We start from the raw sequence: 27,699 nt of genomic DNA, 5'->3' as shown, positions 1-27,699 counted from the left end.
AGCTATGTCTCCAGTCCCTAATGGTAAACCACTGGGCCACATCTCCAGCCCTAGCAAACGGCACCTTTGACAACACTGTGTATTGCTGGCAGAACTGAGAGATGGCGATGGTCCTAGAGGATATTTCTAGACTCCAGGAAGCCAGTGTGAAAATCAGGAAGGGGAGACAAACACCTCTGGATGCTTTTAAATCACACCGTCCTTGGGGTTTAAGGTGCACGTCCAGGCCTGAAGTGTAGCTCAGGGGGAGATCACTTGCTCCACATGCACGAGGTCCTTCATTTGATCTCAGCACATCCCCCCAGAGGGGGGCAACCTCCTCCTCGTTACAGACAAATTTCACAAGAATGATCCTCCATGTACCTTTATTCCCATATCTCTCTTTGTTTTTTACACAATGCCATAAGTAAACACATACACCATGCAAGACTCAGAAAGTAAAAGACACATCTTACACAAGATCCCGTCCCCCCCCCAAGATTTGGCACATTTTCTGCATGTTTTTTATAATATCCCACATACATACCAGATTATACAGCAAATACTTTTCATACTTTAACTTTAGCCTAATAAAACATACAAGCAAAATTAATACATAGAGCTCTATGTGCACGCGATTCACCTGCAGCAGAAGCAGCAGTGGCCTCTGCTTCCCTCTGCACCTTTAAACAGAGGTGAAAACAACCAGGAAAGGGGCCCAGAGCCCGGCCCGGCCCTAGCGTTCCAGGTGCTGCCAGCTTCCTTCTTGTAGTCCAGATCTTTCTATTCTTCTTCGTTTCATGTCCCCTTCCCCGAGACAGTGTTTTGTTATCTCGCTAAGTAGGCCAGACCGGCCTCAAACTCACAGCAACTCCCTGCCCTTCATCATTCTCCCAAGTACTGGGATTATAGGTTATGCCACCATGTCTGGTTAAACTTTCCTAAATCTCAGAAAACACACTCCAAAAATCAGGGAAGGGATTAATGAGAGGATGGGACAGCACCATTGCCTATATACTATTTAAAAATATGTTACTTAAAATGGATTAAAAAGAACACTCAAAACAAATGTTTTAGTTAAAATAGAATTTCAATGTAATACTCTATATATATTACAAATTTTCAATGAATTAGAATATAAAAAAACCAAAATTTACATTAACTAGAACCTTTAAAAATCACACCAAGATTATTACATCTTAAGCACAGGACTCAAGAACAAGTTTTCTGCAGTGCTGCCCTGCCCATGGCGGGCACCGGGCACATGGATTATAGCTCAGTGTGTGCCTACTGCGAAGTGACTGAATCGTCACAAAGCACAGCTGTCTTCATGGAACACAAATGCAGTTTGTGCAGCCACAACCACCTAACAGCGCTTGTACACAGTAGACAGTCGACATGTATTTTAAACTAGCTGTCTAGACACTGGACTTGACGGTTAAAATAAACACAGCAACTTAACTATTAGAAGAAAAAAGAAGGAAGGGGGGGAGCCACCAAAACACAATTTACTACAAGAGAGGTAGGTGGTGTGACATTTACAGACAGCCTTGGCAGGCAGGGTTAATCAGGCTTGAGCATGCGCTGTACCTATACCCTCCACACTACAGGAGACACCTGGCTAGCACAGGGAGGCGGCAGAGAAGAGCTGAGACTCTGTCTTGTCCGGCGCTTCTTTACCAGTGAAATCTGCTAATGCCATAGAGGTAATGAGCTGGTATTCTGGATTTAAAATGCCAAGGCCTGAGTATGAGCCCTAGTAGCCCAGAAAGTGGACATGGTAGTGAGCAGCTGGGAGGTGGGGCAGGAGGAGTTGAGAGGTCACAGAGCACGGCTGCAGCTGGACTCTTGCAGCTGATTTCAGAGCCGATGCACAAGGAGACGTCCGAAGAACACGAGAAGAAAAGTGGAGAGCTGTTTCAGGTCTGACAGAAGTCTGTACTGGACACTTCCTCCAAAGCTGTGCTGGGGTGAGGCTGTGGGGCAATCCCCTACCAGGGACCTAGGCCACCATGGGGGGAAAGTGACAGGGGAAAAGAAAACCAAAGTTGAGCTCAGCAACCGAGCAGAACAATGAAAGGGGAAAGGGAAAGCCAAGAGTAGAAGCTACCAATCCCGAGGGGCGGAGAACTGCCCTTTCCTCCAATCCTGAGGGGCGGAGAACTGCCCTTCCTCCAATCCAAGCACAGACATTTTTTCATTAGAGGAATGCCTAAGATGGCTGAAGCAAAAGGCACCAGACTATTTCAGCAGCCTGCGCGCACACTGTGTCCCACACGGGACTAAAGCGTGACTGTCTACTGCACACACATCTGACATTAAAAACGTGTAGCTTTGGTTGAGAACAAGGTAAACAATGGACTGAGAATGAAGGGAACTGATCAAACCAGTGCAGAGCAGGCACTCGGGGCTGGAATTCTCTGAGGCAGAGAATCCACTTAGTGGTAAATACCAGGACCTGGGGTTGATCCCCAGCAGAGCAAAACAAAAAACAAACCCCAACAGCAACCGACAGCAGAGAACAGAGAGAGCAGGCTACAGACAACCAAACCCCAGCAACAGACGGGAGAGAACAGAGAGAGCAGGCTACAGACAACCAAACCCCAGCAACAGACGGGAGAGAACAGAGAGAGCAGGCTACAGACAACCAAACCCCAGCAACAGACGGGAGAGAACAGAGAGAGCAGGCTACAGACAACCAAACCCCAGCAACAGACGGCAGAAAACAGGCCGCACAAACGGAAAGCTCAAAGGGCCCGTGTTTCTGGTTGGGGTTTCACTATGAGCCCTGGCTGCCCCTGAACTAACTCAGTATGTTCCAAGCTGGTTCTAAAACCATGAGTCTTCTGCCTTAGCTTCCTGAATGTTGGGATTATGGGTGTGTGCCTCCGCACCCTGCTAAGTATTTCAAAATCATGATTTAAACTTAAGGCAATTTTAAAAATGGGGTCTTAGCCAATTCTTAACATTGAAAAGAAAGAAGAAGACACGGTCTGTACAGCAGGAGCCTGTTCAGCAGGCAAGCCTATTTACAAGTAAGAACCTCTTACTCCTGTAACACTGTCCTGTTTGCAGAGCATGTATGACTCCCATCCCAGTTAGTCCAGGAGCCCAGCGACTCCAGGAATCTGGACCAACAGCCACAAGGAACTACTTACAAGCTCACTATAAACACGGCATATACACCTGCCCTCAGTGGGGCTCCGCTCACTCAGCTGTGCATGCAGCAATTAGTAGGCACTTCTATTGCTCTGAGTTAGAAAGGAGATCTTAACACCACTACTATTTACATTCACAATCCCACCAGCCCCACCTCCAAATTAAAAATACCAAATTGCTACAACTGCTACTGTGGTTTCCAAAATATAGTGTCTCTTGTCCTTCTAATGTAAGCAAATATTTACTAATCTTCGGCATGTCGATACACACAGCGCTGGCAGGAAACGGTAACTTGCTGCTATTGCTACTTCATTCTTTTCCTCTTTTTCAAAAGTGCATCTCGTAGTGCTAGCTGCAAGAGAAGAGGAAGAAAACGGCAACAGTAACACCTGCTACACCAACTAGGTCATAGTTACCAGACACTAGGTCAACAGCCATCCTAAAAATGTCACATAGTGAAGTGTTTCACCAGATGGCTCATGGAGAAAGGCGACCGCTACCAGACAGTAACAATCTTACCATTGTTACCACTGTACTTCTTTTCAATGGCAAAGACTTGAAGACATTAGCAAGGGCTCAAAACTCTGGGTATTGGGCTCAAGACAAACAAGCATTTCTTCCTAGTTAACCCAGGCTCTCTTTCACTTCCTCAACCATTGGTGTCAGAAACCTATCAGGTGAAGTGGAAGCAGCATGTGTGCATTCCAGCTGGATGTGACTCTGTCTTCTAGCACAGGAATGGGGGCTCCTGTGACAATCACATATGGGGTAGAATTACAGAGTTTTAAGATCCAGTTTAAGACCAAAACCAACGTCTGCAGTGACCTTCCGTTTCCTACAGACACAGCATCACCGAAGTCAAGGGAGGGCACACGGCATTTCTCCACTCTGCTCGGCACTTGGAGGTACAGATGTCCCCTCAAGATTCTTAACCCTCAAGCCGGGAGGTGGTGGCGCACGCCTTTAATCCCAGCACTCGGGAGGCAGAGGCAGGCGGATCTCTGTGAGTTCGAGGCCAGCCTGGTCTACAAGCGGTAGTTCCAGGACAGGAACCAAAAACTACGGAGAAACCCTGTCTTGAAAAATCAAAAAAAAAAAAAAAGATTCTTAACCCTCCCCAGATAACAACAAGTCCAAGTTTTAAGTAGTAACGGCAAGCAAGGCCAAGGCATACATCTCCATTAATTCCCAACACTAACCCTGGCTTTTACTTCACTAAGGTATGTGTTAACTTGTTGTGCTGTGTTAGCAGACATGTTTGGAAGCCAGGTATCGTGACTCACGCCTTCAGCACCTGGGAGGTTGAGTCAGAAAGATGAAATTTAAGGCCAGTTTGGGCTCATACTCATCTGAAACCCTGTCTCAAAAGTGCTAAGCCCATTCTAGGCTAGCTGTCCCCTGGCTGTACATCTACGCGTTCTACAGCTCTGGATTTCACATCTCCCTGCCTTCAGCTTCCTGCAGGAGTCTCCATCTCCTTGCAGGCAGGTGGAGTTGTGAGGTCGGCTGAGGCGAGCTCCTGGCACTCTCCAGGGTCTTGCTGTTTGCATTTGCACTTCACTCACAGGAGCCCTCGCTCACGTGTCACTCGGACATCCTGAGTGGCTAAGCTGCAGGCCAAGCACTGTCCCAGCGCACACTGGCCATTTTGGTCAGCGCAACTATTCACACAGCCCAGACCCTTCCCCGCAGACACCACCGTCTTTCCAGGCATGTCTGCAGTCCCTTCTCTTGGCTCTGCAGCAAGGCTTCTAGGTCCTGTTCAGCACAGTGAAATGCCCACAGGGTAACGCAAGCTGCTCTTTCTCAGAGGGTGCCAGGGTCCCCGGAGCTTCAGGGACTCTGGCTACTGAGCATTTGACATGAGCCACAGGCAAACTGCAGCAACAGAAACAATTAGGACAAAGTTCCTTGTTCAAACAGGACCCTGGATTTTAATTAGTTAACACAAATATAAAATATCTCAACAACTTCTATATTGATTAGGTGTTAGAATTACTTCGATGTTTTAGGCAAAACACGGCATACTATTAAAATTAATTTCATCTTCTTTAATTAAAAATAATTTAATACTTGATGCTCTTTTTGTTTGTTTGTTTTTAGTTTTGTTCTGGTTTTCAAGACAGGGTTTCTCTGTATAGCCCTGGCTGTCCTGGGCCTCGCTCTGTAGACCAGGCCGGCCTCAAACTCAGAGACCCGCCTGCCTCTGCCTCCCAAGTGCTGGGATTACAGGTGTGCGCCACCACTGCCCGGCTGACTTAAGGCATCTTATGTTCAGTTTAAACAGTGAGGGTCTAGGTGCAGCGGGGACAATATGGAAAATCAGTTGTTTTATAACAATAAACCCTGAAGAAACTGCAAGGCAAGGAAACAAACACAGGAATACTGGCTCATCTATCAGTTCACGCAGCAAGAGAACTGCAGAATGAAGAAGCCTTCTTAAAACAACAGCTTTGATGGGTACAGTGAAGTCTTAATTTAGTCTTAGAATTTCTCCTATTCAGAGAGAAATGTTTACTAATGTACTGGTGAGGATCAAAGTCCAGCTTCTCTACCATGCTAGGAAACGGCATCCTATAAAACAGGAAGTGGAGTAATGGCCTAAGCTCAATTAAAGCTCGCAGAAGCAAGGCTGCCAACAGGGTGGCTGCCATTTTCTCAACCCTACACGTTAGGAAGGCTCTCAAGGACAGAACGTAAGTCAATTCAACTCTGTGGCAAAATCCAGAGCCTTTATTTAGAAATGTCATTGCTTTATTACCTACACGTGGTAAGTACAGATTATAAGTAAAATAATAAAAGCAGGTAGCGTTTAGGTGGAGCTGTCTAGAGGGCTGGCCACTACCCCCAGCCTTGACAGGCTGTTGGTGGCTAGCTACCAGGAAAGATGGCTGACACTGTGCAGCCTGGGGCTGATCCTCTACAGCTGCTTCAGAGGAGAACACACGTGTCAATCTGTTCCTACAGTGCATCACTGAGCTAAGCAGGCCACCCGGGCAGCATGGCTGGGCCATGCACGGTAGCACATGCCTGCAATCAGAAGCAGCACTTAGATGGCTGGAGCAAGGGAATCTCCGAGGAAAGCCAGTCTTAAAACAAAATGGGCAGCAAAGCAGCTAAGCTACAGTGGACAGAAATCCCACAGGCTGTAATAAGCACGATGCTCTCTGAGACAGAACACGGACATCACAACTCACCACAACTGTGTGCTGAGCTGAGCACTGCCTTCCTGAGCTGGTCCACACCCAAGAGTGCCTGATCAATCAATCTACTTCACAGGGCATGGGAATGCACCTCAGAGGGGACCTAGCTTGATTCTTTCACTTCAGAGACGATGATCCAGGGTCACCCACAGGTCACATGGTGACCCCATCAATCCCACCCTGACTGCTCCCAGCCTCCCCAGGCACACTTGGCATGTGGTCCTTAGAGGCAGCCCTCTTGTAAAACATTGCTATCTTTATGTTGCTGAACTCAGGCCCACGAAGAACCCACCTGCTTCTCCCGGAAGGAGCGCTTGGTTTTTGACCGGACATTCTGGCTGTATCGCATCATCATAAAGTTCTTCTGTTTCTTCTTCTCTTTATTTGTGGAACTGGAAAATGGATTTATTTTGGTTTTCTTCCTCACAAATTCCTTTCGATCTGTCCTTCCTGCCTATTAGTACAAAGAGATTAGTGTTCAGTATTTCTTCAAGAACAACACACCTCAGGCGTTATCTAATCCCTGTTTGATGCCAAGGACAAGACAGAGACAAAGTGCAGCTCTTGCTCCCTGGGACTCAATCCAACAGAGACAAGGATGGAGCTCAGCGAAAGGAAACGTCCCGATTCAGTCTAATTCCAGAGGCCGAGCTGGGGTTGGCAGGTGGGAAAGAGGAAGAGGTCGGTGTGTGGAAAAGTGGGGGAGAAAGCACATGGCTCTAACTGCCCACGTGGGGCTCCATTCACAGACTGTGAGAGTGAGGAGGAGCTACTGCCGAGGAGCAGAAAGCAGCAGAAGCGTGGTCACTGCATGAGCCGCAGGCCGACTCTGACTGTGACCACATTTCCCTATTGCTTTAATAAATGTGCTAAGCATTCTGACCCATGAGCATGCAAGACTGCATTTCTGTCCCTACATCTTGTTTTGGGTGGTAGTCACAGGGTTAAATACAGCTGTCAAAACTCATCTCACAGTCAGGTATGGAGGGGACATTTTTAATTCCAGCACATGAGGGCTGACTTGAGTTCAACACCAGCCTGGTTATGGAGAGTTCCAGGACAGCTACATAGAAAGATTCTGTCTCAAAACAACAAAAAGTATACCAAAAAACAAAACCAAAAAAGCTCTCCTCTAATTAGGGTGACTCCATTGGTAGAATGCTTGCTTAGCAGGCACAGGCTCCAGGTCCATTTCCCAGAGCTGCATAAACCAAGCAAGGCACAGGTCTGTAAACCACCTGGGGATTAGAGGTGGGAGGTCAGGAACCCAAAGGTCATCCTCAACTAAAGCTTTAGGTCAGCCTGGGGTGTGGGTTATGTAAGATCCTGCCTGCCTTAAAACAAAAAACCACCTAATTCAACTGTTATGTGTTAATTATACCTTGGAGGGAGGGCATGGACCAGGAAGCTGACAGCTACACACACTGGGGATTAAGACTCCCTCTATCCACCTTCTGTTTACAGTGGGGAAAGGTATGCCCCACTCACCATGGCGGTTGCTAGTCTTGTCTCCTTGTCAGACTTGGGCTTTTTATGAAGGCGTTCAATGTCCCGAAGAGACAGCAACTCACCCCTGTGGTGAGGGATAAAAAATACAAAATGATGGTGAGCCCTTCCCCTGATGCTTTCTTCCATTGGCAGCCACTGCAGATCTGGGCATGGGCCACCTTCACCTGGACTCCTCCTCATTGTCGATTTCTATGTATTTCCTTTTCTGGGCTTTCCCGGGGGCAGCATCCATTTCCTTCTTCATCTGAGCCATGCGGATTTTCTGGAAGTCATCCTGTGTTAAAACCCGACTTGTGCTGATGGCTGCAGCTTTGGCTTTCCGTTCCTCCATGGGCATGCTGTCCAGCTTCTTGGCCTAGAAAAGCATACAGTCAAAAGGAAAATGGCTACCAGCTTCAGTGACAGCTCAGTCATTTAAATTTTAACATGGCCCAGCAAACATGGCATCTTGGCAGAGTGACACCCTTGAGGTCACGTGGACTTACAATTTCCTGCTGCTCTTCGTCAGAAGAGTGGTGCACATCAACCCACTCACCATCCTCCTCCTCCCCGCTGAGGCTGGCGCTCTCCCATCCATCTGTGTGAAAGAGAACTCATTGACACAGCTACCTCTTTAGGTCGGGCAGTCACAGCAAGGTGAGCTAAATCAGCAATGTTGAAAAGCAAGGAAATGAACCTCGGCTACTCCACTGACCAGCAACTGGGTGACATCACTGTCACATGCCACATCGACTTAGCTAATTTAAGGCGCCGGGACCCAGCACTGACCAAGTGTCTATTAACAGCCAAAACCTAACAGTGACTTATCTAATTCTTACAGCTCACAGAGGGACAGACAGAGGGACAGACTCTCAGTTAAGTCACGTGCCAGAAAACACAGCCTGCACAGAATCATGGAGAGCCCACCAGCATCCCCTTGCTGCCCTTCAGAACTGTGCCTAGACATTAACTGCAGCTGAAGCATGTATATGTCTAACTCACCCAATGATCTCAAGACGTAGGAGAAACAACTCCAGTGACCTGGAGTACAGAAAAGGCCTCCGGATACGAAAGAACCTGGAGACCCCTCATTAAGGAGGCTGCCAGGATACAAGAGCATCACAGCTCTTTGGTCCGGCATTTACGCAACCACTCATAGGCACCCTGATCTTGCCAGGTAGCTTCAGGGGCCAGATCTTCTGTAGCATAAGTGAGAACCTGGGTTCAATTCCCAGCAAAAGGCAAGGCAAGGGAAATGAACCTTGGTCACTTTCTGTATCCTCTTCTTTCTCAATCTCTAGAACCTCTGCTCCCGGAATGTAATCTTTAGCATCTAACTCTCCATATTCTTGTATTCTCGCTTCAATGGAGGCTTCAGTAGGTTTACCCTACAAGAGAAAATCATTTAAAAATAAGATGCTTAGATTCAAAGGAACGTTCATAATGAAAGGCCCTCTAGGGTGAGAGGAACCTGCTTACACGTTAGGCCAACAGCGTAACGCCGGGCAGAACGCAGGTCACGTCTCACGGCCTTCGGATCTAAACCGAGAAACTGGCTTCTGTACAGAATACCTGCCCTGGCTTCAAGTCTCAGCAGCGCCACCTCTGTGTCACAAAGCTCCTCTCTGCCAAGAGGCGGCACCCGGCTGGGCTGTGCATCAGCTGCTGACGGGCACTGCCAGCCTGCCGACAGCATCAACACTGTCAAGTATAAAAGCCAGCACACCCTAAGACTCAGCCTCATCACAGAGCGCATGTTGGTCACAAGAGTTGAGGACCAAGGAATTCAATCAATGGCATCCTAAGCTTGAAGAACAGAACACACGCATCACGCACACTCCCCATGGAAGCAATGCTCATCTATTATGTGACCAGCAGGCACTGCCCTCACGTCTGACCACAATCTTTAGACCACCCCAAGTTCGCTTCACCTACCCGGAACTTCTTCTGCAGCATCTGAGGGTTCAGTGTCCGGAAGAGATGAATCAAAGTTCTGGCAGACATCATTACGTCTGTAAAACACCACCTTTGATTAGAAATGTCGAAGCAAAGACCACTGAGAGGTAAAGGCAGGACGACTGTGCCGCTGGCCCACAGAGAACGACAGGCAACTCACTCTTATCTTTGTGTGTCTTGTACTGAGCCAGGTCCTGGAGAAGTTCTTCAGTCATGGCCAAAGGACATCGAGCTGTTATTTCCTTTATAGCATTGATTCTGGAAAAGGAAAAGTAAATTTAAAATAAAAGAGTAATTTTATGTTCAAAAATCAAAAGGAACACAGGTTGGATTTCACATGCAGCATGGCAGAGAAAAAACGTGAACAGCTGTCCAGGCTGATATTCCCGACAGTCACACTTGCTCTGCCAGTGTAACAAGGACCAGTGTTGGGCACAACAAATCATGGCAGCGTTTGCTCACCCACTCTAAAGAGAAGGCATAAAGTCAGCTCAAAAGGGTTAAAGGTCTTTAGGGCTGCTATCCCAGCATCAGTTTGCAAGGGAGATACAAAGAAACTGCTTAGTGTATCACACATAGCCCTCTGAATCACCCAGAGGGCTACAGAAGTTCTCTAGCCTCTCTTCAGAGTGACTCCCTAACAATCACTTGTCTCAGTGTAAGGGAACTTCATGGGAGGAGAAAAAGAAGCATTAGGTCGGTAAAGTCCTTGACACAACAGTACCCTGCAAACCATCACATGCTGATCACAAGGACAAGTATTTTTGATCTGAGTCTCTCCTTAGAATTCTGATCAATAAAATATAAACACCAAGCCTCCTGAGAAGACTGCTCTTCTAGAGGCTGAAGCTACAGCTCTAACTGCCCATGTTGGTCTATTAAACACACCCACAGTCCCACGCATGGTCTACGTACCCTACAGTCATGACTTCCCCAGAGTTCTTGTCAGTAACAAAATTGTTGGCCACCGTCATGAGCAGCGACTGAATGATCTGAGTTGGAAACAAACGAGGTGAGAGGTGAGTCGGGTGAGAGGCCCTTGCTTCCGGAGCAGAGCAGTCACCAGTGCGAAAGCAGCCTTCCAGCTCCAGGATGGGAGCTGAGACCCAAACCCAGGCAAGTGAGGGACTCAGTACTCCGGGTTATACTTCAGGCGAAGGTTACCAGCATTGGACACAATGTCCTCTAACATTGTTTCCTTCTGTAAAATTTCTGATACTTTAGTGTGTGGTTGTACACACGCCTCAGTGCACACCAGGGCACATGTGTGGAGGTCAAAGGAGAACTTGCAGGAGCCAATTCTCATCTTATCCCTCACTGAAACAGGTCTCTCGTTTCTACTGACCTCAACACTCTAGGCCTCCAACTCAGAGATCCGCCTGCCTCTGCCTCTCCAGTGCTGGTGCCCAGCTACTTCTGCTTTCTTACTGCACATATTCCATTACATTGTTTTTAAAAATGATACTATCAAAACAAAACTTTGCTTTGACACAGGAAAATTCAATGTTAATCAAAGAATTATCAGCTTAAACAATAATCTCCATGAAGTTATAAATACTCTTGGACCTTCCTAGACATATAATTTGGTTGTTAAAGTTAGAATCCTCAGCTTGTTCCCCTTCTATGAACTGTAGAGCTAACTTCTATTACATCTCCTTAGGAGTTAGGTCTCCTCTGTTCATGGAAAGGGGATAGGAGAGACAGCAACTCTGGGAAGAAATCCTAATATGCCCAGCAGCAGCACTGCACACTCTGGACCTGGGTGGCAGCAAAGGCACTACACTGGATCCGTGTGTGTGTGTGCCTATTCTGGAGGTCATGGCAAGTTCTCACCTCTGGTGGCACCAGGTGATGAGAGGCTTGTGCAGCAAACAGAAGGATCTTCGTGACTTCTGAAAGCACAAGACACAAGAAAGCATATACATTATCATCTGCCTCCAGGGACTACAGCAAGATGGCAAGCAAACTCAGTTATCGCATGGCCATCACTTAATTTACTTACTTCACCCGAAGACCAACCCCTATGTGCTGTGGCTCACCTCTCGGCTCCTTCAGGTCTTTTGTTCCGCCCTCTGTGATCGCACAGGCTAACAGAGCATCTGGCCCCATACCCACCATTGCCCTTACTCCGCTTTTCTCTTCCAAACCCTTGACCTGGATATTACACACCACGCTGTCAAGGACTCTGCCTTACGGTCACCATGACCTCAGTGTCTAACAGGCGCACTGCTCCTGGACTCTGTGCGGGCTGTGTGTGGCAGCTCACACTTTACAGTCCTAACACCTACAGTAGCAGAGACAGTAGGACCCCGCGACTGGGGTCAGCCGGGGCTACACACCAAATCTGGTCTCAAGCAGCAAACTAACCAAATAAGTCACCAAACAAACATCTGTTGGACAGACATAAGTGTACACGTGTGAACACACTCTCTTCCAAGAGGCTGCATAGTTCATGGAAAGAACAGGCCTTTGGACCAGGCGCGTGGCTCATGCCTCTAAGTGTAGCCCATGAGAGGCCCTCCGATGTGCCAGGCTGGGCTAGAGACTCCGCCTCAAAAACAAAAAACCAAAGGAGGCCTTTGGGAAAGAGGCAAAGCTGACTTGTCACTCATTTGAATGACCATGGTCACTTTCTGAACTTCAAAGAGGCCACTTATCAATTTCATCGAGTGATTACAGAAAGTACTTAACACAGTGCAAGGTTCGTGTCAGATGTTCAAATGTCCACTTTCTTCCTGTTTGGGCAAAACAAGCAGCCATCTTTCCCTGCTTTTGTGTCATTGCTAAGTGAAAAGGCACACAGGGCCATGGAGACCAGTAACCAAAGGCCCGTTACTACAACACTACAGTTAAAGGGGAAAACTAGCTCCAGGTTTGTTTTTTTTTTTTTACAATTTATTTATTTTTTATGTGTATGGACGTTTTGCCTACACATGTGTGTGTGCACCACATGCATGTGTGGTGCCTGTGGAGGGCAGAAGATCTCCTACTGTAGTTACGGACAGTTGGGAGCCACCATGGGAGTGGACACAGGTCCTCTGCAAGAGTAGTGCAGTGCTCCTCACTTAGGCGCCGTCTCTCTAGCCCCCAAACTAGAATTTTTGACAAATTTATATTACAAAAAGACTTGCAATCAAGAATTCATCTTTACTATTTTTTAAAAATAGGGGTGTATGTGTGTGTGTGGTTAGGGCTGACCTGAGGTCCTGATCCTCCAACATCAGCCTTCCATTTTTCCTTTCTCTATATAAAACACACAACGCTATCTGTCCTTAATGACGTTAGAACAGTCTTGCCACTTATTAGGTCACAGCCAAGGATCAGACACATAGGCACGTTACCTCTCTGGTGGGGCTGCAGAAACCTTTGCACAAAAGGGTAGAAGTTGAAGAGGAAAAGCTGTGGAGAGAAGATACTGACTTCAATATTTATGAAACTTAAGCATGACATTTCATTACCAACATAAATGCACTGGGAATCACTCTGACTCATTTTAGTCTCAGTAAGCAATCCCACCACAGGTGAATTCAATGTGCTGCAGCAACCCAGGGAAAGAATTCTCTCCCCCCAGCACTATTCTGCTATCTCACCATGTGAGAGAGAAAGAGCAGATAAAGCAGGGAAAAGCTAACAAAACCCAGCCCTGTCTTGGTGTTCACAGAAGGGAGCCAGACCAGGACCAGCACTGGTCCTGAAGTCCCTGGGGTCAGAGCAGGGCAAAACTGAGTGGCCCTAGTGCTGTCAGACTGCCCTGAACTGACAGTGCGACCACACTGGAGGACTAACTCTGAACTCTGTAATCAAGGAAACCAACATGCTGAGCAATCTCAGAACAGAACCAGTCATGACATCTATGTCAGAAAACTGGGCTGGAGAGATGGCTCAAGCGTTAAGAGCACTGGCTGCTCTTCCGGAGGACCTCACGCTCCCAGCACCCACATGGAGACACACAACCATCTGAAACTCCGGTCCCAGAGGATCCAATGCTCTCTTCTGGTTTCCATGGGCATTGAACATACGTATTACACAAAAGTACATGCAGGCAAAACCCCCATACATAAAAACAAAGCAGTTAAGAGAACACTTTCAAGGGTCACTTTGTGATCTAAAATTTTGGTAATCTTTTTAAAGGTAGCTACTCTGAAAGTATTCACACAAACACCACCAAGGAGCTCTTGCAATCTAACTCAATACCAAAGAATACCCAGGGATCCCAGCTTTGCAAACGTACAACCCCTACCAGAGACACCTGGAAGTTAATATCAGGAAGGGTTAGGCACACTGAAAAGCGGCAAGAATCAATAGAAGTATGTAGTTTATCCTGGCTCAGGAACACGCATGTGAAAGTAACAAGAGAGAGCCCGTGATGGCTCCATGTGAACCGAATGTGCATAGGTTAGTACCACACACGCTGGAGAGAAATCAGTGGTAAATAAAAGCAGCTGCTTTCAGACAGGAAGGCTGGATTCCCTACCAATTCTAACTGTGCAAATGGCTTGAGGATTAAAACTGAAACATCGTTCTACGTAACCGCTAACACCCCCAGAGCAGCAACACAGTCCACACCTCATGAATCCCCACCAATCTGGAGATGAGGTTCATGAGCATCATCTTCACTTCAAACCTCTCCTTACAGCTCTCTAGCTGCTTCAGGAGCTTCTCCGCAAAGTCTGGAAGGAAACAATCAGAGAACTGGGTTCATGGCTGCAGACAGCATTTAATAGGCACAGGGAAAGGGCATGGCACGAGGAGTTACATCAGCGATAAGATGAAATACGGTACCCCAAATTTGTCTTAACAATTCCTAAGATTTTTTTTTTTTTTTAGACAGGGTCTCACTACATAACCTTAGCTGCCCTAGAACTCACTGTGTAGAGCAGGCTGGCCTGTAGAACTCAGGGACCTGCCTGCCTCTGCCTCCTGAGTGCTCAACACTCAATGTGATTTTTAACACTTGTTAGAGACTAGTTACTTATTTTATTTATGTATATGCATGTGTATGCACATGTGTGTACACATTCACAGAGGCCAGAAGAAGGTGTTGGATCCCTTAAAGCCAGGCTGGCATTGTGTGCCACCCGATGTAGATGCCAGAAAGCAAACTTGGGTCCTCTGCAAGAGCAGCCAGTGTTCTTAGTCTCTAGGGCAACTCTTCAGAGTTCTGGATTCCTAAGATATATATTTAAAATAATTTCTTTTATCTTTTGAGGTTATGATATCATTTCTCCCTTCCCTCCCATATACCTTTCCCAGCCTGTTTCCATTAATTGTTGTTTCGTGCATATTTGTGTATGTGTATACACACATATTCCTAAACAGATTCCCGAGATGCTGTGCACCGACCTCTACAGTGGATACAGTTTGCTTCTGAGAGTGTGGTCTGCAGGCCACCAGCAGCCAACCTACTAGAACTTTCTTGGAAGTGCAGACTCCAAAGCCACACCCACGCCCTAATGAACCAGAATCTGTACTTTACTCAGTTTCCGAGGTAACTCAATTAAAAAAAAACTGGTCTAAAGAGTAGAAGTTAACAGGAAGTGATAAGGCCAACAAGGAACTCAGAAGCAGTAATTATGGTACCTTGGGGATCATGAATCAAATGAATAGCTGAAAAGTTAAACACTTCTGGTTTCTTCTTCTTCTTTTGTTTCTGAAAGAGAACAGAAACCCATTCAAAACCCCTTGGTTATGAATTAGCCAGTCCTCAGACTGTGTCCTGAAGCCATCAGCAGTCCTCAGACTGTGTCCTGAAGCCATCAGCAGTCCTCAGACTGTGTCCTGAGGGCCATCAGCAGTCCTCAGACTGTGTCCTGAGGGCCATCAGCAGTCCTCAGACTGTGTCCTGAAGCCATCAGCAGTCCTCAGACTGTGTCCTGAAGCCATCAGCAGTCCTCAGACTGTGTCCTGAAGCCATCAGCAGTCCTCAGACTGTGTCCTGAAGCCATCAGCAGTCCTCAGACTGTGTCCTGAAGCCATCAGCAGTCCTAGACCGACTGTTTGCTATGTGCCCAGCAGGGGAATGTGTCAGTACTCTTTGTCTCGCTGAGACTGGGTTTCTTACGGAACCTGGACTTGCTGTTTCTAGCAAGGCTGACTGGTTACCAATTCCAGGGACTCACCAGTCTCCTGTCCCATCAGACCCAGGCTTACAGATGTGCGCAGCCATATCTGGCTTGTGCTGGATGTCTGAACTCAGGTGGTCATGTTTGCACAGTGGAGTTCTTATCCAGAGCCATTTCCCTGCCCCCATTACACTAGCCCAAAAGAAAAAAAAATTCTTGTTCTAAAAACCTCTTTTCATTTGGAAGAAGCCAGGTGTGGTGGCACATACCTTTGATTTCAGCACTTTGAAGGCAGAGACAGGTGAATCTCTGAGTTCAAGGCCAGCCTGGTCTACAGTGTGAGTTCCAGCACAGCCAGAGTTAGCTACATAGTGAAACCCTGTCTCAAAAAAAAAAAAAAAAAACAAAAACAAAAAAACAAACCAAACCAACCAAACAATACCAACAACAAAAAAGCTTAGAAAATATATCAGCTATGAAAATGTGTAAGACAGAAATTTAAAGAGGAAATACTAGCACCACACCATGCAAGCATGAGGACCAGAGTTTGCATCCTCAGCACAAAGAGGGATGTGGTGGTATATTTTATAACTCAAGCTCTGGGAAGGCAGAGATGGGTAGATTCCAGGAGCTCACTGACCAGTCAGAGCTGAACATAATCTATTTATCTAAAATGTCAGTGCTTACAACCTACCATCCATATCTAAGGTTTGTTTGTTTTTAATGCTCTTTCTCTTTCTCAAAACCTTAGCAGGCAAAAAACCCCATGTATACTCCACACTCAGAGGATTCCGACTGCAGTTTCCAGGCACGGACCTCACCTTCAGCACTTTCATTGCCTTTTCCAACTTCTTCTTGTTTTTGGAGCCCTTCTTCCCCGTGGCATACTGCACCAGCAGGTCTCTTGCCGTGGGTCCTTCATCCTAAAAAACAAACTACACTGGGAAACTGGGAACAAGGAAAATCTGCACAGAAGCAGTGTACAGGCCTCCCAACTACATTCCGTTTTGTTCTAAAGATTTTTTTTATTAATTAATTTAATTATTAAAGATTTCTGCCTCTTCCCCGCCACCACCTCCCATTCCCTCCCCCTCCCCTAATCAAGTCTTCCTCCCTCCTCAGCCCAAAGAGCAAGCAGGTTTCTCTGCCCTGTGGGAGGTCCAAGGACCACCCACCTCCATCCAGGTCTATTAAGGTGAGCATCCAAACTACCTGGGCTCCCACAAAGCCATCACGTGCAATAGGATTTATTTATTTATTTTTTGGTTTTTCGAGACAGGGTTTCTCTGTAGCTTTGGTGCCCGTCCCGGAACTAGCTCTTGTAGACCAGGCTGGCCTCGAACTCACAGAGATCCGCCTGCCTCTGCCTCCCAAGTGCTGGGATTAAAGGCGTGCGCCACCACCGCCCGGCTTAGGATTTATTTTTTATTTATGTGCATGTGTGTGTCTGTATGTGAGCATGTGCACGAGAGTGTAGGTGTCCATGTAGACTAGAGGCCTTCGGTGGTCAGGAGCTGGAGTTACAGGAGTCTGATTGTTGAACATGGCTTCTACAGACTCAGCTCAGGTCGATGGAATTGCTCCACGAGTGCTTGTATCAGCTGAGCCACCTCTCTGGCCCCTAATTTTGGTTCTTAGCCTTTTTTCACACACCCACTAATGAATACAAGCTTTGAAAAATCAGGAAATCAGCACACGTGCAAAAACAGGCCACACATTTTCCCTACAGCGATGATTTTTGCATCCTTCATTTCAGTATGATCTACAGATACGATGTTGCTTTTATTTGTAGGAAACTGGAAATGTATTCATCAATAAAAGAACGCTTAAAGTATAATACATTCATATTCTGGAATATTCTGGAATATTCACAGATCTAAACAAAATGCATCTGTACATACTGACACAAACAAAGCACACTGTAGTGTGTACATATGATACATACAGCTTCTAAATGTTTACACAGGAGTTTCTGTACAAACATAAATACACTGCAGACAAAACAGTTACCTGGAAAGAAGGAAATATGACAGAAATAACCCAAAGTCAAGAAAACCCCTTACTTTGTCTAAATTATCTCAAAGTTTTTACAATGAAATACAGTAAGATGTTACCAGGAGATCCTGGTCTAGTTACCACAATGCTAAAATTATTAATTTGTATTTGTGTGTGTGTGCGTGCACCTGTCCCTGCAGAGAACAGAGGGGTGTTCAGTCCCTTGGAGCTGGAGTTACACACAGCTGTAGGTGTCCAACATGAGTGCTGGGAACCAAGCTCTGGTCCTCTACAGGAGCAGGAAGTGCCTGTTACCACTGGGACACCGCTCTAGTCCTGCATGTATGTGTTTTTAGAATATTATATTTTTACTTCTTCTATTTTAAAGACACCACAATATTATGCTCCTCTTTGCTATGTCTGTGATGTTGGGACCACCCCAAAACTGCCAGCATCTTCTCTTCTTCTAAGGTTATATATGAACAGGTAGAAACAGCTCAGAGTACAGACCAGGGGCGAGTGAATCTGAGTAACATTTTAGTCAGTCTTGCTAGTAAATAGTAGGAATAAGGAGCAAACGTTTTGAACTGAAGCCTCGGCACGGCAGAACTCTGAAAGGACAGATGCGACACTTTCTACAAACTCAGCATCTAAAGGTCTGACAGACTGAACTCAGCGGAGCAACACATGGGGAACTGGACACCTCTAAGGCCCTGCATTCAACCCACCTCGGATTCCGAGTCACTGTCCTGTTTCTCTTCTTCATCTTTCCCAAGGAAGAACGTCAAAGCAGCAACTAATATCTAAAGACCAATTAAGAAACAAGTCAATGTACCCAGCTAAGAACAAACAGACTTATGCCTACACTTCCACCCCACATGCGTAGACTGCTGTGTCTGGAAAAAAAAAGTCTCAAAGGGTGGGAGGGAGAGCCGCTGGTTTCACAGACGCGCAATAACATCATCACTAGGATGCGGCGAGGGATACAGCTCAAGGGCAGCGCACACGCTTGAGGGTAAGCCCAATCCCGGGTTTCCACACCCAGGATCCCCCAAAACCAGTCATTTATTTGATAAAAAACTGTCAGGCACATATCACATGAAAGGAGAGGTCAGCCCTCTCCTGGACAAACGGAAGGGCCGCGGGCCTCCCAGCACACGTGTAGCTAAGGCACTGGTACTACACCTGGGGCATCTAATCAAGTCTTCAGACACTTGTATCCATTGATAGACACAGACTTAAATCAACAAACACACCCACTAATGAATACAAGCTTTGAAAATCAGGAAATCAGCACACGTGCAAAAACAGAAGGCTGTTTACAATCACCCTTCAGGTAGACTGCAGAGAATCTCTGCATCCCAAGAAAGGAGCCGTCACAGCCATTCTGACAAGCCACGTGCTGTCTGAGTTTCTCTCAACCAGGCCAGAGCCCACAGAAAAAATGCCGGCTATCACAGGGGGATATAATGCAGTTCAGCTGGCTGGTGGTTCTTTTTACAGTCGCTTTCCTGGCTCACACTTTAGAGGAGTCAGCTACAACTCCAGGATTTGTAAAGCACGACGGAGTCAATGGCAGCCATCTCCCAACACACCCAGCTCCACTTCACCCTCAGCAACATACACCCTACAGCTCACCTTGGTGACCTTGGAGAAACAGGCAGTTGTGATAACATTGACAGTCTTAGCATCATTCCTGGAAGAGAAAAAGGCACAGAACAGTGAGTTCTTCTGACATTAGGATGGCCAATTCTAGGACTTAAAGTGACAAACCCCTAAATGAGTCCGGAGTCCGCATAGGCACAAAACTTCATCACAATTCCAGCTCAGTCTGAGGACACAAAGCTTGAAGCCATCAATGCGAAGAATATTTGGTGCCACAGGATAAGTGTTAAAAAAAGAAAAAACAAAAATGCCAACAACTCAGAGGAGAAAACAATACAGCAAACCCAGAGCTGGAGGAACGGCTGGTAGGAGAGTGCTCGTGTGAGTATGAGCACCGGAGTTCCGATCCAGGACTCCTGTCAGGGGGCATGGTGGCCTGTCTGCTGGCAGATACGGGATCCCCACAGCAAGCCGGCTCGCTCAGATTAGCTGAACTAGCTCAACTGAGTCAACCAGGCTCCAATGAGAAACCTTGTCTCAGGCGTAAGGTAAGGAGCAATTGAGGAAGACAGCAATACGACGTCAAGTTTGAAGGGGCACACATGCATGTGCACGTACGTGCGCACACACGCACACACACACACACACACACACTTACACTTTAAAAACTCTGCAAAATCTCAACCATAGCTGAAAAGAGGTTGATTTCAGCTCAAACTCCACCACTGAAAGATGAGAGGGCAGCAGCTGAAGGGGAGACCCCCGAGGAGGGCTGCTTATCGGACTTCTTCTTCATATTACTCAACCCGCTTTCTTAAACAACTCAGGACCACCTGCCCACCGTGGGCTGTGCCCCTCACACCCATTTCTAATTAAAGATGCACCATAAACTGCCTACAGACCATCTGATGGAGGCATCTTCTCAACTGAGGCTCCTCTTCCCAAACAACTAGCTGACAAACGGACCAACCATATCAGATTGCCTCTGTATTTTATATCAACTTCAATGTACGACAGAAGTATATTAAAAAGTGTAAGATTAAAACAAGGATAAAAAGTCACACTTATCTATGAGCTCTGTAATCATTACAAATGAAAATACAGCTGGGCGGTGGAGCACGCCTTTAATCCCAGCACTTGGGAGGCAGAGGCTGGCAGATCTCTGAGTTCAAGGTCAGCCTGGTCTAGACAATGAGTTTCATTGTCCATTATAAGCCAGAGCTTACACAGAGAAATCCTGTCTCCAAACCAAACAAAAGACAACATATGTGTATGTCTGTTTCTCATGGAGAAACTCCTGTGTGTGTTACCAGATGTTCCTTCTGTAGAGCTCGATCATGACATCCAGCGACATCTTGGCTGCAGTCGCGTTGCTGTCTCTCAGCATGGTGTACATGAAATTCTGCAGCACCTGGGGAACAAGGAGGATGAGGACTCAATGCACAGACGGCACAAAGCTTCGAGCACAAGAAGGAAGGACACTTACCACATTCACTTTATTGTTCTTGTGTTTGGCGTTTATGTTCTTGATGTCGGTCACGATATGTGTGTACAGAGTCTGAGGAGACAAAGCACACACATGAAACAGATGAGCATTTCTCATCTCGGAGAAAAGTACCAATGCACAGGACAACTTTGCTTTTCCTATTTCATTCTATAACAGAAGAGAGCCAAAGGAGGCAAACATTAGGGCTAAAGAGATGGCTCAGCTCTTAAGAGCACTGGCTGATCTTCCAGAGGACCGGGGTTCAATTCCCAGAACCCACATGGCAAGGCAGTCATAACTGTCTGTAACTCCAGTTCCTGGAAATCTGATACCTTTCACCAATGCACATAAAATAAAGTTAATGAAAAGGACACAAACATACACTACGCCATAACTCAATCAAGAAACAACATACTGAGTACAAGAAGATAGCTACAAAAAACATAATGTATGACTCCACTTAGGTAAAACACCAGGAACAGGCAAAAGTGTGTGATCCTGTAGCACTCTTGAGACAGAGGTAGGAAGAACGTTCAAGGCAGTCTAGATTACAACAAGAAGGTCAAGGTCAGGCCGGACTACACAGCGAGACTCCTGTCCGAAAAACTCAAGGGCTGGGATGCAGCTTAGTCAAAGAGTACTTCTAGCAACTGCAAGGCTCTGGACTAATCTCCAACACTGCCAGAAACCCAGAAACAAAAAGTACATAAGGCCAGAGATGGATGGCTCAGTGTAAGAGCACTGGCTGCTTCTGCAGAGAACCCAAGTTCAGTTCCCAGCACCCACATGGTGGCTCACAACTGTAACTCCAGTTCTAGAGGACCTGACACCCTCTCTGGACTCTGTGGGCAATGAATGTATGTTGTACACATACACAAGTAGGCAAAACACCTACACAAATAAAAAGGAATCTTTTTTTAAAAATGTATTAACTATAATTATAGCTGAATATAAAAAGGTGTATTTTATTATGTTTAACTATATATAGTTATGTGTGCCTGCATGTGGGTATGTGCACATGAGTGTGGGTGCCACGGAGGCCAGAGGTATCAGGTCCCTGAAGCTGAAGTTATTGATGGTTCTTACGGCCTGACGTGGGTGCTGGAACTGAACTTGGATCCTCTGGAAGAGCAGCAGTGCTAACACTGAGCCACCTCTCTAGTCCCTCTTTGTTAAGAGGAGCAAGCATCTGACTGCACAATAGCTCTGTGACTATAGACATCACTAGTCCCAAAACACGGTCCCAGGGAGACCACGACTACAAATGATCAAATCAAATAGAAGTAGTCTCCTAACATTTGGTATGAGGGATTAACTTAATGAATACAAACTTAAGTTTCTCTTTCTGAAATTTGTTTTATAAGCCTTCAGCTCTTATCTTAAGCAAATATACAGGCATAGAAAAATACTATTGCAACAAAAAATTTTTATTGTGCGGGTTGGTTCCAGCTAGTGTGTGTGCCCTCATGTCCAGCACAACAAGGTCACGAAGAGACTAGGTTTTGGTACCAAACTGCTTGGGTTCATGGTCTAGCCAGTTTGTGGTTACCCACCTAATGGGGCGTGGCCTCCTATACTATAATGCAGATGCAGAGCCTGCGTCCGCCCCTTCTTCCCCGGCTACTCTTTCGGATTGCTGGATTCGATCTCTGTTCTCTGTTCAAGCAGAGAATTTTGATTTGTGAGTTTACCCCTAAATAAATAATTCTCTATTTCTCAATTCTGATCTAGTGTGGGATTTCTTTTAAGCGTCCGTTCCATACACGTGGAAGCTGTCTGACCTGAGACAAGTCACTTGCACTTGCTGTACTTCAACCTGTCTGTCTGTCTGTCTGTGAAGCATTAACAATGAAGATTTCTAGCTCAGGTTTTTGTGAATAAGCATATACCTGAAGCCTCTGAGATGAACAGCTAGTCCAGAGCGGCATTCAGCAAGTGCTGGTTATCAATACTAAACTGCATGTATGACGTTTGCTCCTACTGAAGGAGCAGCTGTATCTATCACCCTATCAAACAAAGTCAATAATTCCGCGAACTCTGAACTCGGCTATGTCAGCTCAGGAAGAGAGGAACGCAGGGAACAAACCCGCTCCTTACCTTCCGCAGGAGCTTGTCGTGGCAGCGCAGAAGCTCGAAGAAGAGCTCCAGCAAACTTGATGGATTGATGAGATTTTTATTTCTCAGCAAGATCAATGCTTTGCAAAATGTCTAGGGGAGGAAAAGAAAACATACTAAGCTGAGGGTGAAGTTAATCAAATGAGAAAACGCAGCATGCACGTCCCATCTGCTCTCCCCAGGTGCTGCAGAGACGTTCGCTGGAGGTGCTCTCACTTCGCCATCATTGCATGCACAGGACCTTTGACCTCTCCTACCATGCGGAGATCCGGGTCCAGGACGGTGTGGTTGTAGGAGAGCAGCTCCTTCAGCTCCTGTGGGAAGCTACTGAGATGCTCCGGGTAGCAGTGGGCAATCTGTAAGAAAGCAGGGCTCTTGTCAGTGCGGCCTTTCTCCCCAACTTCAGCTGCACATTTAGATGTCAGGGAGGGCTGGTTCAGAGGCAGAGGACTCTCAATCGACAGCTTTCCCTGCATGCTAATTTTTCTGCTACTTTCGCTGTTCCAGTAGTTTTGGCAAAATGCATGGAGCACACTGAGAACTGCCTGTATGACAAACTAAAAAAATTTTTTTGATCAATTTTTGTTCTGGTTGGTTCTGTGTTAAAAATTCATCAAAATTCTCTAAAATATCTTAGGAAGAAAAGAAGAGCTACAAAAGGGAAGGCTTTAAAAAAACTTAGGTTTCCACACAAAGGCTGGAAAACACGGATGGGGTGGGGTGGGGTGGGATGGTGGTAGTGTGCACCTCACCGTCGTCTCACTGAGAAATCACCTTCTTACCTGAGCCATAAACATCACCAGCTCTGCCAGTTCTTTGCTGGGCTTATTTGGCTGTAACTTGAAAATCTCCATATTGGATTTATAGTGATTATACTGCTGGAGGAACTGTAGGGAAAAGAGAAGAGTTTGTCACACTCTTTTATACAGAGTAACAAGCTGGCACACACCTTTGCCAGTGGTACAGAGAAAAAGACCTAGGTATATGAGAGCGGTGTGAACAGGAGTCAGGAACTCAGAATCTGACCTTGTTCTGCCATTGACATTACATGACCTGTGTATGAAGGGCACCTGGATCAGATCAGCAGGAAGATGCCAGGCCACTAAGTGTGGAGTACACCTGAAGGACATGACACCTTCTAGTCAGTCACCCTCTTAAATACCACTGAAGCTTCATGCTGGAGTCCTAGATGTTAAGAACCAAAGACAGAGCACAAGAGCGCTCAGTGGTTAAGAGCGCTTGTTCTTGCAGAGGGCCTGGCTCACTGCCCGGCACCTATACAATGGTTCACAACCATCACAATTTCAGTCCCATGGGATCAGACGCCCTCTTCAAAGCTCCGAGGGTAACAGGGATGCATGCACATAGTACATGCAGCCGAGACACTCAACACAGTTTCTTAAAGCTAGAAAAGAAGAAGGGGGAGAGGAAGAAGGTGCTGGAGGAGCTAAGAGTCCTACATCTCGCAGGCAACAAGAAGTTGACGGAGACACTGGCAAGTATCGTGAGCACAGGAAAACTCAAAGCCCACCTCCACAGTGACACAGTTCCTCTAACAAGGCCACACCCACTCCAACAAAGCCACATCTTGTAATAGTGCCACTCCTTATGAGATTATGGGGGCCAATTACATTCAAACACAACACATACACACACACACAGAACTTTTTTTTTTTAAAGTCACAGTTTCACTGTGTTGTATAGCCCTGGCTGTCCTTGTTCCCAAATGCTGGGTTTAAAGGCGCGTGCCCACTGCCCGCTACGAGAGCACTTCTTGGTCATCAGCCTTTCCTAGTCCCCACAGTTTCTCGGAGTGTTAAGAGTAAAAAGGCCAACACCATGCTTCAGCTGTGACCTCTCACCTAACCCCATATCACCACTGACACCCAAACTCTTCACGTTCCTAACCCAATCCTGCTCCCAGTTCCTTCAATGCTCCAATCAGGGCCCACTTAACAGTGTCTGCCTTGACATGAGGAGGACCAAGCCCATTCTGTCCTTCATGCAAACCCATCATCACAATGCCCAAATCTCCACTCCCCCTTGTCCCTCTCATTCTAACCTCCACACCAGTATCCCAGAACTCTGAGGGTGAAGCCGGGCAACCAGGATTTTTGAAGTAGCCCAGTCATTCTGATTCTTCCAGTGACCACAGACGGCTCCTTCATCCAGCACTGCGACATCATTTTCTTGCACCACGGCTGGGTCAGTATGCGTCCTCTTTGTTCCTTAATGCTACTTCTAGAGCGCTGCTCTCCTTCCAAATGGACTCCTTTTCTCACCCTTGACTGGCCCACTTAGTCCTAAATCTCGCCTCAATCTCCGCCCTAGCCGTAGTTCACAGAATGTCATTCCTTCCGCCACGTAATGAGAAACTTTGGATCCCACTCCACTCTCTGGCTTCCACTCCATTTCCCCTTCTTGTCAGAAAAACTTGAAGAACTATCCATGCTTGGTACCCAGTTGATTTAAATCCTCAATGGCTCCCAGAAACACCAAAAGTCAAATCCAAACTGCTTACCACCATCTAAAGGGCTTGCCTGCATCCCACACTACACTTAAGGGATAACAGGCGTTCCTGCTTCATTTCTTCCCACAACAGTCTGCCAGTCCTACTCCTACCTAGAATGCTTTGACCCGCTGGGCTCACACCACCATTGCAGAGAAGGCTTCCCCACTCACGAGAGTCGGTAGTCTTCTCTTCTAATGCTCCCGCCAGGATCACCTTCCCCAGCCCTTACCTTACACATGCACTGTCCTCCTTAGAATGGAAGTTCAAAAACTTGCACATTGGTGGTTTACTGGTGCACTATCTACTTCGGCCAAGAAACAGAACTAGCCTAGGTGTTCACCAACAGAAGAATGTGGAATGAAAATTTGGTACACACACTTTTTTTTTTCCCCACCCAGGAGCAGCAATGAAACCACGACATTGGAAGGAAATCATTATGTTAAGAAAATAAGCCAGACTCAGAGATAGCCCATGTTTCCTCTCATAAGAAGACTTTAGATTTAAATTTTCATTTGTGACACATCAGAAAAGGGAATATGGGAAGAGATTCTTTTTTTTTATGTGTATTGAATGTTTGCCTACATGTATGTATGTCTACACACGTGCCTGGTGTCCAGAGGCCAGAAGAGGATGTAGGATTCCCCTGAAACTGGAGTTACAGATGGTTATGCGTCATCATGTAGATGCTGGACACCAAACCTGGGTCCTCTGGAAAAGCAATCACTGCTCTTGACCACTGAGTCAACTTCCCAGAAGGAAGAGATCCTACTCTGCAGGCTAACTCACAAAATTAATAAGGGAGAAAGAGCTGCAGGGGCTCTTAATTCACTTGCTGCGAATGGCGGGACACGGGCCATCGGAAAGCCGTGCCTGTTGCCACTTTGTTGTTCGGTACTCTGTATTGGCAAAAACATTCGCATCAATATTCACTGGGAAAGATACACAAATTTGGAGAAGAACCACCAAAACAAGAGCTGAGTTATCTACTCAAAAACAAAAGCAGTGTCGAAGGAACCTAATGGCAGCCGGCTGAGATGAGGGTTTAATGCTTCCAAGACAGATGCGTGTCTTAAGTATCTATCAGGTTAACAGCACAAAGTTACCCCTTTCATTTCGTCTCTTCTCAGTTCACACACTTTAAGTGCTAAGTCCCTCACAGCGTGGGCCTAAAGTCACTTCCGACCTCATCTTTTCCCAAAGCATCTTCTCAACTCTAGCTGGCTCCCTCCCAGTGAGTTTCAACCCTGGCTTAACTGCACCTTCTAAGTATCTGACGGCGGTCCAGGCATCTGAAACTTTCTGCTCTTCCTGGCAGAGTATGGGGCACTCGGGAGCGGCCGTCTGTGGATAGCACCTTTAAATTAAACACGACTCATCAAATCTCAGGGACTAATGAAGTGTCTGGGGCGCAGCCTCTTCGGCCCTCGGCACCTCGGCGGGGAGGCTGCATAAACTCGGAGGTAACAGGTCTTAAAGAGTGTCTCAGTGGCTGTGGGGTCCGCAGGGCGGCAGGTTTGCAAGCGGTGGGAAACGAGTGCCCGGGAACGTTCCCTCCCCACACCCCGCTCTCCTCCCTAGGATCCCGGAAGCCTCCGGGAAGACTCCAGGGAGCCGGATCCCCGTCCCACCTCCTCGATGTAGGCCGGCGGGTCCCGCTTGATCAGGTTCTGTAACTGCGGCAGGTTGCTGGGCAGCTTGTTGTTGTTCCTGCCCGACATGGTGGCTGCAGACGGGCTCCAGGCGAGCAGCTGGTGGAAATCGCAGGCTCCGCCAGTCACTGCCGAGTCCCCGCGGCAGCTTAGACGCGTGTGTCCCGTGTAACCGGAAGTAGCACGTGGGACACCGGGCAAGCCGTACCGAGCTACGGGAGCCGCAGAGGCTCAAACTTATCCGCCCGGCTTTGTTGGGGTCTGCACATTATTGGCCCCTGCCGTTGGGCCGTCGCTACTACTTATCACCAAATATTTTTGACATCGGATCTCTGTGAGTTCGAGACCAGCCTGGTCTATAAGAGCTAGTTCCAGGACAGGCTCCAAAACCACAGAGAAACCCTGTCTCGAAAAACCAAAAAAAAAAAAAAAAAAAAAAATATATATATATATATATATATATATATATATATATATATATATATATATA

At 46.7% G+C, this 27,699-nt stretch overlaps 1 protein-coding gene across 1 annotated transcript; it reads right to left on the bottom strand.

Moving 5' to 3' along the window:
* Window positions 1-320: 320 nt before the first annotated feature.
* Window positions 321-27,370, bottom strand: Sdad1 (SDA1 domain containing 1). Its single transcript, XM_057772183.1, has 22 exons — window positions 27,189-27,370; window positions 23,831-23,935; window positions 23,306-23,404; window positions 23,031-23,141; window positions 20,934-21,005; window positions 20,758-20,858; window positions 19,481-19,538; window positions 18,571-18,645; window positions 16,669-16,770; window positions 15,366-15,435; window positions 14,352-14,455; window positions 13,127-13,184; window positions 11,619-11,677; window positions 10,701-10,777; window positions 9,946-10,043; window positions 9,765-9,841; window positions 9,091-9,217; window positions 8,336-8,427; window positions 8,015-8,205; window positions 7,830-7,914; window positions 6,634-6,795; window positions 321-3,490 (listed from the first exon to the last, which is right to left on the bottom strand). Exons 1-22 carry the CDS (start codon window positions 27,276-27,278, stop codon window positions 3,443-3,445), a joined length of 2,061 nt encoding a protein of 686 aa, XP_057628166.1. The 5' UTR covers window positions 27,279-27,370; the 3' UTR covers window positions 321-3,442.
* Between the last annotated feature and the right edge of the window lie 329 nt (window positions 27,371-27,699).

The sequence above is a fragment of the Chionomys nivalis genome, chromosome 6, assembly GCF_950005125.1.
Source record: "Chionomys nivalis chromosome 6, mChiNiv1.1, whole genome shotgun sequence".
In the NCBI taxonomy this organism is placed as follows: domain Eukaryota; kingdom Metazoa; phylum Chordata; class Mammalia; order Rodentia; family Cricetidae; genus Chionomys; species Chionomys nivalis.
Note: the sequence above shows the minus strand (reverse complement) of the source record. Positions and strands in the feature narration are given on the sequence as shown.

Coding starts and splice junctions, on each gene's coding strand:
- Sdad1 (XM_057772183.1), bottom strand. CDS start 27,278: ATGTCGGGCAGGAACAACAACAAGCTGCCCAGCAACCTGCCGCAGTTA. Junction 10,044..10,700: donor GGGGAAGTCATGACTGTAGG/GTACGTAGACCA, acceptor TTCCTTTTCCAG/AATCAATGCTATAAAGGAAA. Junction 7,915..8,014: donor GACAATGAGGAGGAGTCCAG/GTGAAGGTGGCC, acceptor CCCTCACCACAG/GGGTGAGTTGCTGTCTCTTC.